Raw genomic sequence first — 18,617 nt, forward strand, 5'->3', positions numbered from 1 at the left:
ATAATATTGAAGAAAGTAGGTATTATTTATTATAGTTGTTTTCCATATGAAGAAGTGAAATTCAGACTGATGAAATGATTTGCACAAGGTGACACTACCAATAATTGATATAGTGAGTATTCAAACCTAGGTGACATACTTTTGACTCAACACAATAAGTTTTCAACAATTTGAGCGTCTCAGTGATAGAATGTATTATCTCTGGAAGCAGTGAGCTTATTATCATGGGAAGTATGCTAGCAGATGTTAGTTGATCATATATCAGAGACATGAAAAATATTCCACTACTAATGGATGATTTCACTTGCTCATCTCTCTAGGCTTCTTCTAGAGGGCTAGATATTTTGTTGAATTGAAAAAAATGTACCATTTTTAAACCATGGATATGTCATAAGCAAATATTAGACCACAGAATAATACTCAACTATTTTACACTTAAGGGAAACCAAATATCACATATGAACATTATCTCTAATTTTAGAATACTAGAGAATCTCAGCGGTATTTGAAAGATAAAAATTTATATTATGCATGTTATTTTTGCTTTTAAACACTAGTTAGAATGTACGGTGCTAAATACATTTTAGCGTCTGTGGTGCTAAGAACACAATCGTTTGATTAAACATGATCTCTTGATAAAGATTAGTTAGCACATGCTAGCCTAACAATTACCGAAATTCACATTTTTACACGGGTATCCTATTATTAAGTGATTCCTTAGATTTAATCAATCTGAAAAAAAGTCAGTCAAATGTTATATAAAATAATAATAAAAATAAATCCTCTCTTGATTTAGATAAAATAGTGTGCTTGTGTGCTAACGTATTCTACTACCCACCTTCCCCAGTTGCTTCTATTAAAAATAGTACTGTAAAAAGAAATAAAAATCAAAAATATAATATGCCTGTTGCAAAGCATTTCAGAGAAGCTTTTATGTGAAATTTAACAGTTCATGGAACAAAGAATATGACTGGAGGCAAGGAAAATTCTGCCTCTGAAAATAAGTGAAACTTAGGTCATCATTAGAGTTTGTGCATTCACTTTTGGGACATAGGATATGTTCAGGGCTGTGACTCATTTACATACATGACTATGGGGCCTGTATTTTGGGAGAGCTGTGGGGTGTTGGCTGAAGCCTTCCATGCTGGTAGTTAGGCTTTGCTAAGAGGAAGGTTGATTCTCTACTTATACCCCCTCAGATGGCTCTCTTTAGTGCATGTCTGTATGATTTGACCTAAAGGAAAGAAGAAATTGGTTACCTTCTGTTATTCTATGTCAGCAGTATATTTTATTGAAAGGAGTACGGACTTCAAGAAAAGAAAAATTAGGGTTTGAAGCAGCTGAGAAGTCAACAACCTACTTATTTTTTCTGAGCTTTTCTTCATCTATAAAATGGGCATAATAATACTTCACTGAGTTGTTTTCAGAATTGAATACAAAAAATGTTGACAGTAGTAAATTGCACATCATCTGATACACAGTTCAGAATGGAGTACAATTTAGCACCCTTTTTTTTTTAGTTCTCTAATAAGGAGATTATAAATACATTAAAAAAAGATGTTTCCCTAGAGTTTGGCAGGTGATATTCCCACTTAGGAGGATAGCTATCAGATGCACTGGTGACAAAGTAGCTCCTGATGCAGACCCAGAGCTATGCGAGCAAACATGAGGGGCTTGGAAGCAACCCAGACATTAGGCAGGAGCAGTTTCCAGGGCTGTGAAGATGTTTGCTCTCCTCTACTCAGGAAGAGATCCTTTTAGGAGAAAGGGACACAGGAGCTCTCCCTGTTCCTGCAGACCCAGAGAAAGAGGATCTTGGATCAGGAAACCAGAGAACATTTACTCTGCCTTAGTGAATTCCTAAAGTCCTAGAAACTCTCTATGGGTGGGTCTCTACTGCTATGAGGGACTCTGACCTGGCCCTCAGATCCCAGGAGGAAGAGAAACAAAAGCTTAGAAAGCAGGGCTGTAGGATGAGTGTTAGCCACTGATTTCAGAGCTATGTATTTTCCAGCAAATGGTCTAAGAACTACGCTTTATCTATCCAATATAGACAATGTACTCTATAATAAAATTCCTTATGAATTAATTTTAATAGCTTTCATTTATAATTAAAATCTAGATGGCATTTATATATTGACAAATGAATACAAGTTAACCTTAAGTATAAGAAGAAAATGACAGCCTTATAAAATACATTTTAACTACATATTTTTTATATGAATGCACTTGAAACTAATCTAATATAGTCCATATATCTTGCAGTCTGTTCAATGTAACACACGATTATTAAAACTGATTTAGAAATAGGAGGGTGTTTATAAGATTATCTGTCACCATTGTATTGTGAAGCCTGAGCACTTGATTACTCTGCATGTTTGCTGTTGTGTAACGACAAGTACATCCCGTGGAGCTAATTACTGCCTCCACTTTACTTAAGTGATCCTCTATCCCATCAAGAAGATCTTCAACCTGATTCTTCGAAAAATGTGAGAATTTGAAGTAGTTCCAATGAAGGTGGTAAATTTCCTAACTTGAAAGCACTTTCTTATGATTACAATGATAATGGTTAAAGAAATAAAACTTCAAAAACGATTCCACATGAAAGCAACTTAGAATATGAGTAATTATACCTTAACTACAATCCTCAGTGATCAAAAAGATAAACAAGGTTTGCCAAGCATCTTTCTGTGGGGCATGCACTCTAATAGAGAAGCCATGCATACTCTGATAAAAAGGCAAGAAAATTATATTTTTGAATTGCTGGCTATGTTTCAGGCTATAAAGTTGAGCATTCCCAACCTGCAACTCCGAAATCCGAAAAGCTCCCAAATCTGAATTTTTTGAACACCCACATGACACCACAAGTAGAAAATTTTGACTGTATTTTGACAGGTCACAGTCAAAATACAGTCAAAATTTTGTTTATGCACAAAATTATTAAAAAATATTGTATAAAATTACATTCATGTTTTGTATAGAAGGTGTATATAAATAACAAATGAATTCCATGTTTAGATTTGGGTCCCAACTCTAATATATTTCATTATATATATGCAAACATTCCAAATCCAAAAAAGTCTGAAATCTGAAACACTTCTGGTTACAAGCATTTCAGATAAGGGATACCTACACTGTAGCAGTACAGTGTATAATTTAATCTTGCTACGGTCTTATAGGGTGGTTATTAAAAATCTGAGTTTCTAGGTGAGGAAGTTGACATCAGAGAGGTCAGAAATTGCAAAGCTGGGATTTGAGACCAGGTTCATCTAACTTCAAAACCTGTTATCTGAAAGGATTCTAAAAATGCAAACCTGAGAGTGTGTGATGATGTAGAATATATTATCACATCACATTTCCAGCTTTGCTGAAGAACAGGGTGTTCTACACAATACGAGGCATTGAATATAATTGAATCCTACGCCAATACTGATTTGTTTGGCATTTGAGTCTGATTTCAAGTGGGAAAATAGATGTGTTGTTTGTAAAACTTATGAATTAATAAGTTCTGAGAATCAAAAGGACTGACCTCAAACAAATTCATGAAATTATATTTACTCTTATTTCTGTCTTAGTCTTGGAGAGTTGACGTTGTTGGGTAAGTTTCAAACTACTATATAATTGCTGAGAAAATTGGGGTGGGAGGAAAAAGAGGAAAGTGATTTCTATTAGTAAAACTAGTTGAAGACCCATAGAGACTGCTCAAACTTCGAGTGGGTTCATATTTATAGGAATAAAGATGAGAGACCTCCAAATCTTTTCCTGATCCAATAAATATTTTGTTTATTAAATATCTGCCATTAGAAATGTGGAGGGGCGGGGAGAGCAAACAAAAATGCTGAGACAAAATGGGCAAGAGCATACAAAATGTAATGCTGACCTTTGATCTCCATTGCTTAAGATTTTATTCTCCCAATTGTCTTATGAGGTTTTAAGCAACAAACATAAATGTTCAGAAAACTACACAGCTCTGTTAAAGCCAGGCATAGCACTTGACTCAGTAGCCTTCCAAAGCAAAATTTTGCAGAAAGACAACATATACTATGTAAAATGGTGTTTTCTCTTGCTTATTTTAAATTTACCTCCCTTTAATTTCATTGCCTCTCCCTTCCCAATTGTCAAGCAAAAGCAGTATGATCAGATTTCATCAAAATAACTTAGAACACTTAAATCAATGTGTATTAGACTTTTCTTCTTTCTTTGCCCTGGAATTTTATGCTCTCTTTTAGTAACTACTCTTCTCTGGTACCAACTGACTGGTGCGTTTGTTACGACCTGTATTCCAACTGACACACCACAACAATTCCAGGGAATACAGTGAATTTAACATTAAGATTGTAAGATTAGCTGACATTCTAAGATTCTTAAAGGAAGGGGTTATGTGTATTTATCCTGGTATGACCACAGCGGCAAACATAATGTCTGCATCACAATGGGACAACGTGAGAGCTAAAATTTAATATATATCTACATATGTTAGACTTTTATGTACATGCCATCGCATGTCTCTACAATCATTCTCTATTAGTGTTCTCACTTCTGTCAATGGGGAAACTGAGTAAGTTGCTTAAGATCAAGCAGCTGGTAAATAACAAAGCCAAGATTTGAATTCATGTCTGTCTTTTTTTTTTTTTACCATGTGATTTGCCAACCACACTCAGTACCCAAAATATTATTTGTGGAGTGCCATTTTCATAGGGTTGTTTATCACACCTTTAATTAAACCTATCCTTGAGAGGGAAAAAAATGCAACTCAGCAAAACTGTAATTCACAACTAGCCTAATGGCCAAGTGGAATGCTACATGCCATGGTCAATCACATAGCAAATAAGTAGTGTGTGATGAAGAGGTAAAAATTGAGGCACACACAGAACCAGCTCTGTTAATAATAATGCTTCTTTGGGGACTGAGTCTCCACTTTCATTTTAACTATCATTGTAGAAAAATGATAAATAAATGCAGTAGGTGGGATGGCAATATGATAGGTAGAAAGAGAATTAAGAAAAAATAATTTGTGAATTTGTTTACCACTAAAATACACTTAAAAGGCAGCTTTGTCCCAGTGGCACTTTTAACATTTACTTTTACTTTTAATAATCATGTTTACCATATTTTTATGGTTCAATGGCACTATATGCTTGAAGAATTTTAGAACATTAATGTCCAATGTTACCTAAGTCTAGCTGTGGACTTCATGCATGAAATACCATTCCAGCAGAGAAGCACTCCGTGCTTGAACATCCTCAGTATTGAGGAACTTACTATCACACTGGGCAGCCACTCTATCTTTAAATAAAGATAGAATTAGTAAAACTAATAAGAAAAGAAATTCTTACTTTCACATTAATCAAATATCTGTATTCTTACAATTTCCCTGAAATTATTCTGTAAGCAGGCCTGAAAGAATTACGCGGCAACATATGTTGCTAGGCTGGTTCCTTGGGTTTTGGCAAAGTCCTCAGTGTTTGTCAGCATTTCTATGTGAGAGAACTGGCTACATAGTCTATCTTGGAGCTAATATCATACTTGTGTCACTAAACATATGTATGGAATTTTGAGAATTGTTTCTTAATTTTTCAGTTTTAAAATCTAATGCAAACCTGTATTCAGAAAAAAAGTATTGTTTGACCTTTTTAAAAATTATCGCTTAATTAACATGGGGCCTAGCCGAGTTAGAATAAAATAACTTCTCACTTGTTCCAACATAAGAGAAACAAGCAAGGTGTTCCTACTAAGGTCTCACTTAGACCCGCATATTCTTTTTAGTGATTGCAAAGTTACTTCTTAGCCACTCAGGCCAATCCACCATAAAACAATCATTCTCCAACTTTCCTGGTCTTAAGAGTCACTTGGGGTGCTTGTTTAAAAGGCATATTTGTTGAGCTCTGCCTCCGGAAATACTGATTTAGTAGCATGGAGCCGAGGAATCTTCATTTTTCACCAGTGCTGGAAGTGAATCTGATGCAAGTGATTTGTAGACCACATTTTGAGAAAAATTCCCTAATGTTAGCAGTTGTAATGATGCAGGTAGTTTATTCGGTTTTGTTTCAATACAAAACTGCAAGGATAACACTATTGGGTTTTCTAGATATAGGATCATGCCATCTGCAAACAGAGATAGTTTGACTTCCTCTCTTCCTATTTGGATGCTGTATTCGTCCGTTTTTCACACTGCTGTAAAGATACTACCTGAGACTGGGTTATTTATAAAGAAAAGAGGTTTAATTGACTCACAGTTCCACATGGCTGAGGAGGCCTCAGGAAACTTACAATCATGGTGGAAGGCAAAGGGGAAGCAAGGCACATCTTACATGGCAGCAGGAGAGAGAGAGAGTAAAGGGGGAAGTGCTACACTTTAAGACCATCAGGTCTCGTGAGAACTCACCCACAATCCCGAGAACAGCATGCAGGGAACCACCCCCATGATCCAATCACCTTCCATTAGGTCTCTCCCTTGACATGTCAGGATTATAATTCAAGATGAGATTTGGGTGGGAACACAGCCAAACCATAGCAGATGCCCTTTATTTCTTTCTCTTGCCTGATTGCCCCGGCCAGAACTTCTGATACTATGTTGAATATGAGTAGGGAAGGCATGCTTGTCTTGTGTTGATTTTCAAGGAGAATGCTTCCAGCTTTGCCCATTAAAAAGAATGAGATTATATCCTTTGCAAGGACATGGATGGAGCTGGAGACCATTATTCTTAGCAAACTAACACAGGAACAGGAAACCAAATTCTACTTATAAGTGGGAGCTAAATTACGAGAACACATGGACACACAGAGGGGAACAACACACACTGGGGCCTTTTGGAGGATGGAGGGTGGAAGGAGGGAGAGAGTCAGGAAAAATAATGGGTACTAGGCTTCATGCCTAGGTGATGAAATAATCTGGACAACAAACCTCCATGAGACAAGTTTACCTATACAGCAAACATACTTGTATCTCTGAACATAAAATAAAAGTTAAAAAAAAAAAAGAAAATTGCAAGGATGGTAAGATTTGGGGCCTTTCATAACTTTTCAAGTATGTCAACTGAGAATATCAAAATGAATCACCAGGCTTTTTTGTTTGGGGTGTGTGCCTGTGTGTTTATCACAAAATTCACATACTTTTCAACTGTGCCTGCCTTACACTAAGATAGTCATTATATGCAGCTGTATAGGCCCAGCTATATAGGCCCAGCTATATACATATATAGGTATATGTATGTGTGTGTGTGTGTGGCGGGGGGCTCCACACACGTTTGGTGTCAATACTGAAGTAATGCAAATATCTCTGTATCTGCTACAAAACTCAAACAAGAAAAATGAATAGATCTGGATCTGATATGGCCTTCCTCTTCTGCTCTGAACTTTAGTTGTAGGGAAGAAAATAGTACTTAGTAAGAGTAATACATCAAATAGTGATTGGAAAACCAACTATTTGTGAAATAGTCTGATAAGTATTATGGGATACACAGAGATGATTAACACACAGTTCTTGCCAAATTGGAGCCTACAACTTAGCAGAAGTTGTTAATCACTTTGGTCAGGTGAATGTTTCACTGAATAAGAAATATGAGTGTATTAAGTCATCAGATTCTTTAATGCTTTGAAGTGCTTCATACTGAGTTCTACATAAAGTAGAAACTTCATATGTGTGTGTGTGTGTGTGCATGTGTGTCTATATATATATTTGAAGACAGGGTCTTACTACCTTGCCAAGGCTGGTCTCAAACACCTACGCTCTAGCAATCCTCTAGCCTCAGCCTCCTGAGTAGCTGGGACTACAGGCACAAGCCTGGTGTATAGAAAAACTTCACTGGCATCCAAGATGGCTGAATAGGAAGAGCTCCGGTCTGCAGCCCCAGTGAGATTGATGCAGAAGATGGGTGATTTCTGCATTTCCAACTGAGGTACCTGGTTCATCTCATTGAGACTGGTTGTACAGTAGGTGCAGCCCACAGAGGGCGAGCTCAAGCAGGGCAGGGCATTGCCTAACCCAGGAAGCACAAGGGATTGGGGGATTTCCCTTTCCTAGCCAAGGGAAGATGCGACAGATTGTACCTGGAGAAATGGTACACTCCTGACCAAATACTGCACTTTTCCCATGGTCTTTAGCAACTGGCAGACCAGGAGATAACCTTCCGTGCCTGGCTTGGTGGGTCCCACACCCACGGAGGCTTGCTCACTGCTAGCGCAGCAGTCTGAGATCAACCTGCAATGCTGCAGCTTGACGCAGGGAGGGGCGTCCATCATTGCTGAGACTTGAGTAGCTCACAGTGTAAACAAAGTGGCTGGGAAGCTCCAACTTGGTGGAGCTCACCACAGCTCAGCCTCTCTAGATTCCACCTCTGGAGGAAGGCCATAGCAGAAAAAAAGGCAGCAGACAGCTTCTGCAGACTCAAAAGTCCCTGTCTGACAGCGCTGAAGAGAGCAGTGGTTCTCTCAGCACAGCGTTTGTGCTCTGAGAACAGACAGATTTCCTCCTGAAGCAGGTCCCTGACCTCTGCGTAGCCTGACTGGGAGACACCTCCCAGTAGGGGTCAACAGACACCTCAAACAGGTGGTTGCCCCTCTGGGACAAAGCTTCCAGAGGAAGGATCAGGCAGCAATATTTGCTGTTCTGCAGCCTCCGCTAGTGATACCCAGGTAAACAGGGTCTGGAGTGGGCCTCCAGCAAACTCCAACAGACCTGCAGCTGAGGGGCTTGACTATTAGAAGGAAAACTAACAAACAGAAAGCAATAGCATCTACACCAACAAAAAGGACATCAACACCAAAACCCCATCTGTATCAGTCACCAACATCAAAGACCAAAGGTTGATAAAACCACAAAAATGGGGAGAAACCAGAGCAGAAAAGTGGAAACTTCCAAAAACCAGAATTCCTCCTCTCCTCCAAAGGATCATGGCTCATCGCCAGCAAGGGAACAAAACTGGACAGAGAATGAGTGTGATGAGGTCGGTAATAACAAACTCCTCTGAGCTAAATGAGCATGTTCTAACCCATCTCAAGGAAGCTAAAAACCTCGAAAAAAGATTAGATGAATGGCTAACTAGAATAAACAGTGTAGAGAAGACCTTAAATAACCTGATGCAGCTGAAAACCAAAGCATGAGAACTTCATGATGCATGCACAAGCATCAATCGCAGATTTAAGCAAGTGGAAAAAAGGATATCAGTGATTGAAGATCAAATTAATGAAATAAAGCAAGAAGACAAGATTAGAGAAAAAAGAGTGAAAAGAAGTGAACAAAGCCTCCAAAAAATATGGGACTATGTGAAAAGACAAAACATGTTTCATTGGTGTACCGGAAAGTGATGGGGAAAATGGAACCAAGTTAGAAAACACTCTTCAGGATATCATCCAGGAGAACTTCCCCAACCTAGCAAGGCAGGCCAACATTCAAATTCAGGAAATACAGAGAACACCACGAAGATACTCCTCGAGAAGAGCAACCCCAAGACACATAATCATCAGATTCACCAAAGTTGAAATGAAGGAAAAAATGTTAAGGGCAGCCAGAGAGAAAGGTCAGGTTACCCACAAAGGGAAGCCCACTAGACTAAGCAGATCTCTTGGCAGAAACACTACAAACAAGAAGAGAGTGGGGGCCAATATTCAACATTTTTAAAAAAAGAATTTTCAACCCAGAATCTCATATCCAGCCAAACTATGCTTCAGAAATGAAAGAGAAATAAAATCCTTTACAGACAAGCAAATGTTGAGAGATTTTGTCACTACCAGGCCTGCCTTATAAGAGCTTGTGAAGGAAGCACTAACCATGGAAAGGAACAACTGGTACCAGCCACTGCAAAAACATGCCAAATTGTAAAGACCATCAATGCTATGAAGAAACTGCACAATTAATGAGCAAAATAACCAGCTAATATCATAATGACAGGATCAAATTCAAAGATAACAATATTAACCTTAAATGTAAATGGGCTAAATGCCCCTATTAAAAGACACAGACTGGCAAATTGGATAAAGAGCCAAGACCCATTGGTGTGCTGTATTCAGGAGACCCATCTCACATGCAAAGATGCACATAAGGCTCAAAATAAAGGGATGGAGGAAGATCTACCAAACAAATGGAAAGCCAAAAAAAAGCAGGGTTGCAATCCTAGTCTCTGATAAAACAGACTTTAAACCAACAAAGATCAAAAGAGACAAGGCCATTACATAATGGTAAAGGGATCAATTCAACAAGAAGAGCTAACTATCCTAAATATATATGCACCCAATACAGGAGCACCCAGATTCATAAAGCAAGTCCTTAGAGACCTACAAAGAGACTTAGACTCCCACACAACAATAATGATAGAGTTTAACACCCCACTGTCAATATTAGACAGATGAACGAGACAGAAAGTTAACAAGGATATGCAGGACTTGAACTTAGCTCTGGACCAAGCGGACATAATAGATATCTACAGAACTTTCCACCCCAAATCAACTGAGTAGACTTTCTTCTCGGCACCACATTGCACTCATTCTAAAATTGACCACATAATTGGAAGCAAAACACTCCTCAGCAAATGTACAAGAACAGAAATGATAACAAACTGCCTCTCAGACCACAGTGCAATCAAATTAGAACTCAGGATTAAGAAATTCACTCAAAACTGCACAACTACATGGAAACTGAACAATCTGCTCCTGACTGACTACTGAGTAAATAACGAAATGAAGACAGAAATAAAGATGTTCTTTGAAACCAATGAGAACAAAGACACAATGTACCAGAATCTCTGGGATACACTTAAAACAGTGTGTAGAATAGGGAAACTTAAAGCACTAAATGCCCACAAGAGAAAGGAGGAAAGATCTAAAATCGACACCCTAACATTACAACTAAAAAAACTAGAGAAGCAAGAGCAAACAAATTCAAAAGCTAGCAGAAGACAAGAAATAACTAAGATCAGAGCAGAATTGAAGGTGATAGAGACACAAAAAACCCTTCAAAAAAATCAGTGAAGCCAAGAGCTGGTTTTTTTGAAAAGATCAATAAAATAGACTGCTAGCAAGACTAACAAAGAAGAAAAGAGAGAAGAATGAAATAGATGCAATAAAAAATGATAAAGGGGATATCACCAGCAATCCCACAGAAATACAAACTACTATCAGAGAATACTATAAACACCTCTATGCCAATAAACCAGAAAATCTAGAAGGAATGGATAATGTTCCTGGACACATACACACTCTGAAGACTAAACCAGGTAGAAGTTGAATCTCTGAATAGACCAATAACAGGTTCTGAAATTGAGGCAATAATAGCCTGCCAAGTAAAAAAAGTCCAGGACCAGAGAGATTCACGGTTGAGTTCTACCAGAGGTACAAAGAGGAACTGGTACCATTCCTTCAGAAACTTTTCCAATTGATAGAAAAAGAGGGAATCTTCTCTAACTCATTTTATGAGGCCAGCATCCTCCTCCTACCAAAGCCTGGAAGAGACACAACAAAAGAGAATTTTATGCCAATATCCCTGATGAACACTGATGCAAAAATCCTCAATAAAATACTAGCAAATTGAATCCAGCAGCACATCAAAAAGCTTATCCAGTTGGCTTCCTCCCTGGGATGCAAGGTTGGTTCAACATATGCAAATCAATAAATGTAATCCATCACATAAACAGAACCAACAACAAAAATCACATGATTATCTCAGTAGATGCAGAAAAGGCCTTTGACAAAATTCAACAGCCCTTCATGCTAAAAACTTTCAATAAACTAGGTATTGATGAAATGTATCTCAAAATAATAAGAGCTATTTATGACAAACCCACAGCCAATATCATACTGAATGGGCAAAAACTGGAAAAATTCCCTTTGAAAACTGGTACAAGACAGGGATGTCCTCTCTCACCACTCCTATTCAACATAGTGTTGGAAGTTCTGGCTAGGGCAGTCAGGCAAGAGAATGAAATAAAGGGTATTCAATTAGGAAGAGAGGAAGTCAAATTGCCTCTGTTTGCAGATGATATGATTGTATATTTAGAAAACCCCATCATCTCAGCCCAAAATCTCCTTAAGCTGATAAACAACTTCAACAAAGTCTTGGGATAAAAAATCAATGTGCAAAAACCACTAGCATTCCTATACACCAATATTAGACAAACAGAGAGCCAAATCATGAGTGAACTCCCATTCACAATTACTACAAAGAGAATAAAATACCTAGGAATCCAATTTACTAGGGATGTGAAGGACCTCTTTAACCAGAACTACAAACCATTGCTCAATGAAATAAAGAGGACACAAACAAATGGAAGAACATTCTATGCTCATGGATAGGAAGAATCAATATCATGAAAATCGCCACACTGCCCAAGATAATTTATAGATTTAATGCTATTCCCACCAAGTTACTGCTGACTTTCTTCACAGAATTGGAAAAAACTACTTTAAAATTCATATGGAACCAAAAAAGAGCCTGCATAGCCAAGACAATCCTAAGCAAAAAGAACATACCTGGAGGCATCACGTTACCTGACTTCAAATTATACTACAAGGCTACTTAACCAAAACAGCATGGTACTGGTACCAAAACAGAGATATAGACCAATGGAACAGATCAGAGGCCTCAGAAATAACACCACACATCTACAACCATCTGATCTTTGACAAATCTGACAAAAACAAGCAATGGGGAAAGGATTCCCTATATAATAAATGGTGCTGGGAAAACTGGTTAGCCATATGTAGAAAGCTGAAACTGGATCCCTTCCTTACACCATATACAAAAATTAACTCAAGATGGATTAATGACTCAAATGTAAGACCTAACACCATAGAAACCCTAGAAGAAAACCTAGGCAATACCATTCAGGACATAGGCATGGGCAAAGACTTCATGACTAAAACACCAAAAGCAATGGCAACAAAAGCCAGAATAGACACATGGGATCTAATTAAACTAAAGAGATTCCACACAACAAAAGAAACTATCATCAGAGCGAAGAGGCAACCTACAGAATGGGAGAAAATCTTTGCAATCTACCCATTAGACAAAAGGCCAATATCCAAAATCTACAAAGAACTTAAACAAATTTACAAGAAAAAAACAAATAATCCCATCAAAAAGTGGGCAAAGGTTATGAACAGACACTTCTCAAAAGATGACACTTATGCAGCCAACAGATATATGAAAAAATGCTCATCATCACTGGTCATCAGAGAAATGCAAATCAAAACCACAATGAGATACCATATCATGCCAGTTAGAATGGCAATCATTAAAAAGTTAAGAAACAACAGATACTGGAGAGGATGTGGAGAAATAGGAACACTTTTACACTATTGGTGGGAGCGTAAATTAGTTCAACCATTGTGGAAGACAGTGTATGGCGATTCCTCAAGGATCTAGAACTAGAAATACCATGTGACCCAGAGATCCCATTACTGGATATATACCTAAAGGATTATAAATCATGCTACAATAAAGACACATGCACGCGTATGTTTATAGTGGCACTATGCACAATAGGAAAGACTTGGAACCAACCAAATGTCCATCAATGATAGACTGGATTAAGAAAATGTGGCACATATACACCATGGAATACTATGCAGCCATAGAAAAGGATGAGTTAATGTCCTTTGCAGGGACATGGATGAAGCAGGAAACCATCAATCTCAGCAAACTGTCACAAGGATAGAAAACCAAACACCACCTGTTCTCACTCATAAGTGAACAATGAGAATACATGGACATAGGGCAGGGAACGTCACATGCAGGGTCCTGTTGGGGGGTAGGGGGCTGGGTGAGGGATAGCATTAGGAGAAATACCTAATGTAAATGATGAGTTGACGGGTGCAGCAAACCAACATGGCACATGTATATCTGTGTAACAAATCAGAGCGTTGTGCACATGTACCCTAGAACTTAAAGTATAATAATAATAAAAAAGACTTACAACCAACAGAGAGTTTGAAGTACATTTAAATTAAAAGTATTATTAAAAAATTCTAAAAAAAAAGGAAAAACTTCACTGGCATTGTAAAATAGCACATGGGAAAAAAACCCCTCTCAATTTGCTAAGTCAATATTCTTATAACTGATGTTGCTTATATGTCGTTGTTAGATCTGAGAGTGGAAGGAAATAATTTGTAGTTATTGTTATAATGAAAAAACTGCAATTATCTAAAGATTCCTACCATTTTCTCACTACTCTTTAAGCACATTTATTCATTATAATGTAAAGGAAGGTATCCTTACTTGTGGTCTCACCATTTATTTCTTTAAGTTCATTGTTGATTCCAACATCTATGGAACTCATTATTTTGTCAATCTGTAAGAAACAAAAACCATTTAAATGGATTGTTACATTCACTTTTAACATTGCATTTGAAAATAACTTTCAAATGAAGGGAGCAAATAGTTTTGATGTTATTACCACAGTGTTCCCCAGTTAAGAGACGGATAGAGAAAGATTTAAAGGGAAGCAAACATCTTTGGAATTGTTTTATTACAATGCAAAGTATGTTCCCTTTCTTAAACTTTCAAAATTAGCTTGCCCTTTCTTTGTGTTTCTTGAAATAAACTTTGTACTTGGATAGATTGGTCATTTAGGAACTGTGTACTCTTCAAACTCAGAAGAGCTGTAGATAAATTCATGTGACAAAGTCTTTCCTCTCTGGCATCCTTCTTCTGCCTAAGAACATGCATCCCATCTAACTGGTAAAGGAGCGGGTTTCAGGGTGTGGAGAGCATGGCCACAGGAGCAAAGTTTTTTGTTTTTTGTTTTGATGGAATCTCACTGTGTTGCCTAGGCTACAGTGCAGTGGCACCATCTCAGCTCACTGCAACCTCTGCCTCCCAGGTCCAAGTGAGTCTTGTGCCTCAGCCTCCCAAGCAGCTGCGATTACAGGTGTGTGCCACCACACCTGGGTAATTTTTGTGTTTTTAGTAGAGATGGGGTTTTGCCATGTTAACCAGGATGTTTTTGAACTGCTGGCCTCAAGTGATCTACCTGCCTCAGCGTCCCAAAGTGCTGGGATTATAGGCATGAGCCACCATGCCTGGCCTGGAGCTAAGTTCTAACCAAATGGTTTGACTAGCCACAAGCTGATTAGTGGCATCCAATCACCAGCATCTAGGCACGAAACAACTTAATTATAAGATCTAAGCTAAATGTTAATTAATCTTGCCTCTACAAAAGGATTTCAGATGTTATTCACTAAATTAATAAATAAAAGAAATGGCTATACTTGAAAAAATTACCGTCTACAAGTATGAAATTTAAAGGAAGATATGACTGTCTAAGCTATGGCAATTTGGGGCTTAATGCCTCTCTTGATGCTAGCAACCTGAATAAGACAGCAGGTTTCAAAAAGGACAATGGACATTACTTAAATGTCCCAGTTTATTCACCCTGAAACAGATGCAGAGATATTAAGCGATTTTCTCAAACAGCTCAATTCAGAATATCACTATCAGATCATATCCATTTCTAGTTCTCCAAATACTATAATGATCCATTGTGCTTCTAAACCTAATCTAACTGGTACAGTCTTTTCAGAGACAATATGTGATGTGTTAGAATGAAATACCAAGAGAGACTGTATGAAATTAAAGACTTTGTCTTTAAGTAGAACTTAAATTGGTGATATTTGAACCTCAAGCATTTTTTTCTTTATTTCCCTGATAGCTGCAAAAGGGAAATATCAAATGATGTGTGTTTATTGTGTGGTGGTTGGAGAAGAGCTGGGACACTTTATTTACCATGAAGATTCTAAGGAGCTCTTCTGAAAATATAAGATACTTTAAAGAAGGGAGACAAGCTAACAAAGAGTTTGGCAAGTAGCAAGACAACACAGAGAAAAATACCAAGCTTTTTCTCTATTTGTCAGCTGCAGTGCTTGGTAGGACAAGATGTGAATATTCTCTTGTACCTCATAGCTAGTTATTACTTCTGCTTGATATCAATTTCTATGGAAACAATAGATTAACCCACATGTGTGGAACTGTGTTTGTTTTTATACTTGCTGTGAAATTACCATGCATTACCCACAGAACCATTTCATTCCAGTTGGAGCTGTGTGCATTTTTTTTGTTTGCTTTTGAAAGACTTAAAAAGCTGAAAATCCTTCCCCCAAACCTCCCTTGACTCCAAAGCCTTATAGGATGAACAGCAAGAAGAACAAAGCTTACTTCTTCCCATTCCGATGTGAAGGATGGTGTTCTTTCAGAATTCCCTTTAGAACTGTGTTCAGCAGTGGAAGATTCACTCCAGTTAACTCTTGATGTTTTCTCATTGGAAGGATAAGCAATGAGATCAGAATCAGATTTAGAGACATTTTTTGACAAATGCATGTCGATCAAGGCTTTAGGCAATGACCTTATTCTCCCCAGAGTACAGGCTCTCTCCACAAATCCCCCTGTATTCATAACCCACTGGTCCCCATTCCGAGATCCACTCCTGGTTGATCTTGTGCCAACAATGGTATGGTTTTCAAGTTGGTTGCTTTTTTTGTGAAAAATTGTTCTACTGACCACTTTGGGTTTAATTTTCTTTACCAAAGGTTCTGAGTTATTTTCTATTGGAGACTGCTTGAAAGGCAAAGGACTGTTTGCCAAACTGACTTCATCTTGTCCTTTTTCACATTGTTCTCTTTTCCCATAGAGGTGAAATGGATTTTCAGGGGACTCACAGGCTGGAGATGATCCATGGAGCAGGCCTGCAAATTGCTCAGGATCATATTCTTTTGGGGGATCATTGTCATCCTGTTGAGAGAGGTCATCTGCAAAAGGAAGGAAGGGATATTAGGGTTTATAAAGGGTTCTGAAAGTCACGATATAATAGCAGTGCCCTTATGAACATGTGGGCATCCAGACATTTGATTTACTGCTACATAGCAATACCTTCACTTTTGAAATACCCATGACCTCACAGTGCCATGTATAGAATGAATGTATGAGTGTGTGTGCGTGTGTGTGCATGTGTGTGTGAATCATTCTTTCTGATATACCTTAGAGTTCATTTCAAAAGTATGAATTGTGTATTAATTGAGTGACTTCATTCTCTTCTCCCTTGAACCCAGGGTATATGTTTTATAGTCAATGAACAAAATTGAATTTTCTTAAAGTAGAACACATACATCTAAACTCTCACAGTAAATGAATCATCATGCAGTAGGACATTAGGCAGGTAAGTCAAGGTCATATATAATGACAACCCTCTGCTCTCCTCCCAGCAAATAAATTCAAAAATGGAATTTTGAAAAAAGGTATTATTAAAAGTAATTTAAGTTTACTAATCCTGATCATATTACCTTAAATATAAATTAAAAATAATTCTATGCAGATTACATAATTTACACAAAAAAATTTGTTCAGACTTGATATAGGCAAACAATGCAATCCATAATATCAGAAAAAGAGAGACTCCGATACAAGAAACTAACTTTGAGCTATGAGCATAAAGGTAGCTTTTTCTTTCTTCTCTGAAATAGCATTAGCTATTTTCTAATTTCTTCAGACCTTTGAAGATATAATGCAGAAAAGAAACTGATGATGAATGATAATTTTTATTCCTTTGGATTTTTTTTTCTAAGATAAAACATACATTTTCTCTGAGATTTAAAATACACTATGCTTTTTGCAATTTAATTTGTCTTTTAAAGACATACTGTGTAAAAACCTGGCCAAAGAATTTAGCAAAGAAAGTAAGTGTACTTTTTTTCAGTGTTCATTTTAATTCAGATCAATAGCTAAATGTTGCCAAGATCAAAATTTAAATTACCTGATAAGCCCATAACTCACTGTTGCAAAGAACTAAAGTATAGCAAATGTGGTACATAATGACAACAAATCCAAAGTTGATTTGCTGATTCATACTTTCAATAAGCTAGTTATTACCATAAACCCCAAACACTAACATTTTTATAAATTAACAAGTAACATTTAATGGGTAAGTGCTATTTACTAGGCACTGAATGAGGAATTATATTTATATCATCTCACTTGACACTCATAACAATCCTATAAAGTGATTATTAATAATAATTATGATTTTGTGATGGAAAGACATGGCCAAAATATCAAATTATCATATTTTTAAGAAATTGGTAACCATAATAAATCTCGTTAGATGTAGGCTCAGAAGATGTTACAGACACATCTGCTCTTTAGAGTGAAGATTGGCCCCAGGCCTCTATACTGCTGTCTGCCTGGGAACTGGTAAAAGCAGGTATATTCCTAGCTATGTATCTCTAGACTTCACCCTGGTTCCTGCTTGATTTTTCCAAAGAGAAGATGTTTGCCTGCCCAGCTATCATACCAGCATCCTGAGATTGAAGAAAGAAGAGTGACAGGAAGAGATCCAAGAAACATGAATCTACAAAAGCAACAATCTGCACCCATCTACTACTATTATACTCAACTGTCTTCTCACAAAAACAAAACAAAACAATAAAACCTCATCCCTTTCTAAAATAGCCACACTGTCTTGATAACTCCCTATTTTGTTTTCCTTTCACAACAGAGACCATTCTAGGGGTAGAATAGTGAGTGAATAGGGGGATAAGGCAACTTTGAATTCTCTCTAAAGACTAGAGTTTATCACTGAGTATGTGCATTTTTAAGAAGTCAAAATTAACACTTAGACAACTTAAGACACTATTTC

General features: G+C 37.4%; 1 protein-coding gene across 11 annotated transcripts in view; it reads right to left on the reverse strand.

Moving 5' to 3' along the window:
• ANKS1B (ankyrin repeat and sterile alpha motif domain containing 1B) overlaps window positions 1–18,617 on the reverse strand; it is a 1,288,070-nt gene that overhangs the window by 501,233 nt on the left and 768,220 nt on the right. For 9 of the 11 annotated variants that reach the window (XM_005571954.5, XM_015430681.4, XM_015430683.3 and 6 more), the window contains exons 13-14: window positions 16,145–16,734; window positions 14,210–14,282 (exon numbers count right to left, since the gene is read on the reverse strand). In XM_005571954.5, coding sequence (XP_005572011.1) covers window positions 14,210–14,282; window positions 16,145–16,734 — 663 coding nt within the window. The remainder of the gene's footprint in view (window positions 1–14,209; window positions 14,283–16,144; window positions 16,735–18,617) is intronic. The other 2 variants (XM_005571953.4, XM_074005820.1) reach the window with 1 other exon arrangement.

Source organism: Macaca fascicularis, chromosome 11 (assembly GCF_037993035.2).
Source record: "Macaca fascicularis isolate 582-1 chromosome 11, T2T-MFA8v1.1".
NCBI classification, from domain to species: Eukaryota; Metazoa; Chordata; class Mammalia; order Primates; family Cercopithecidae; genus Macaca; species Macaca fascicularis.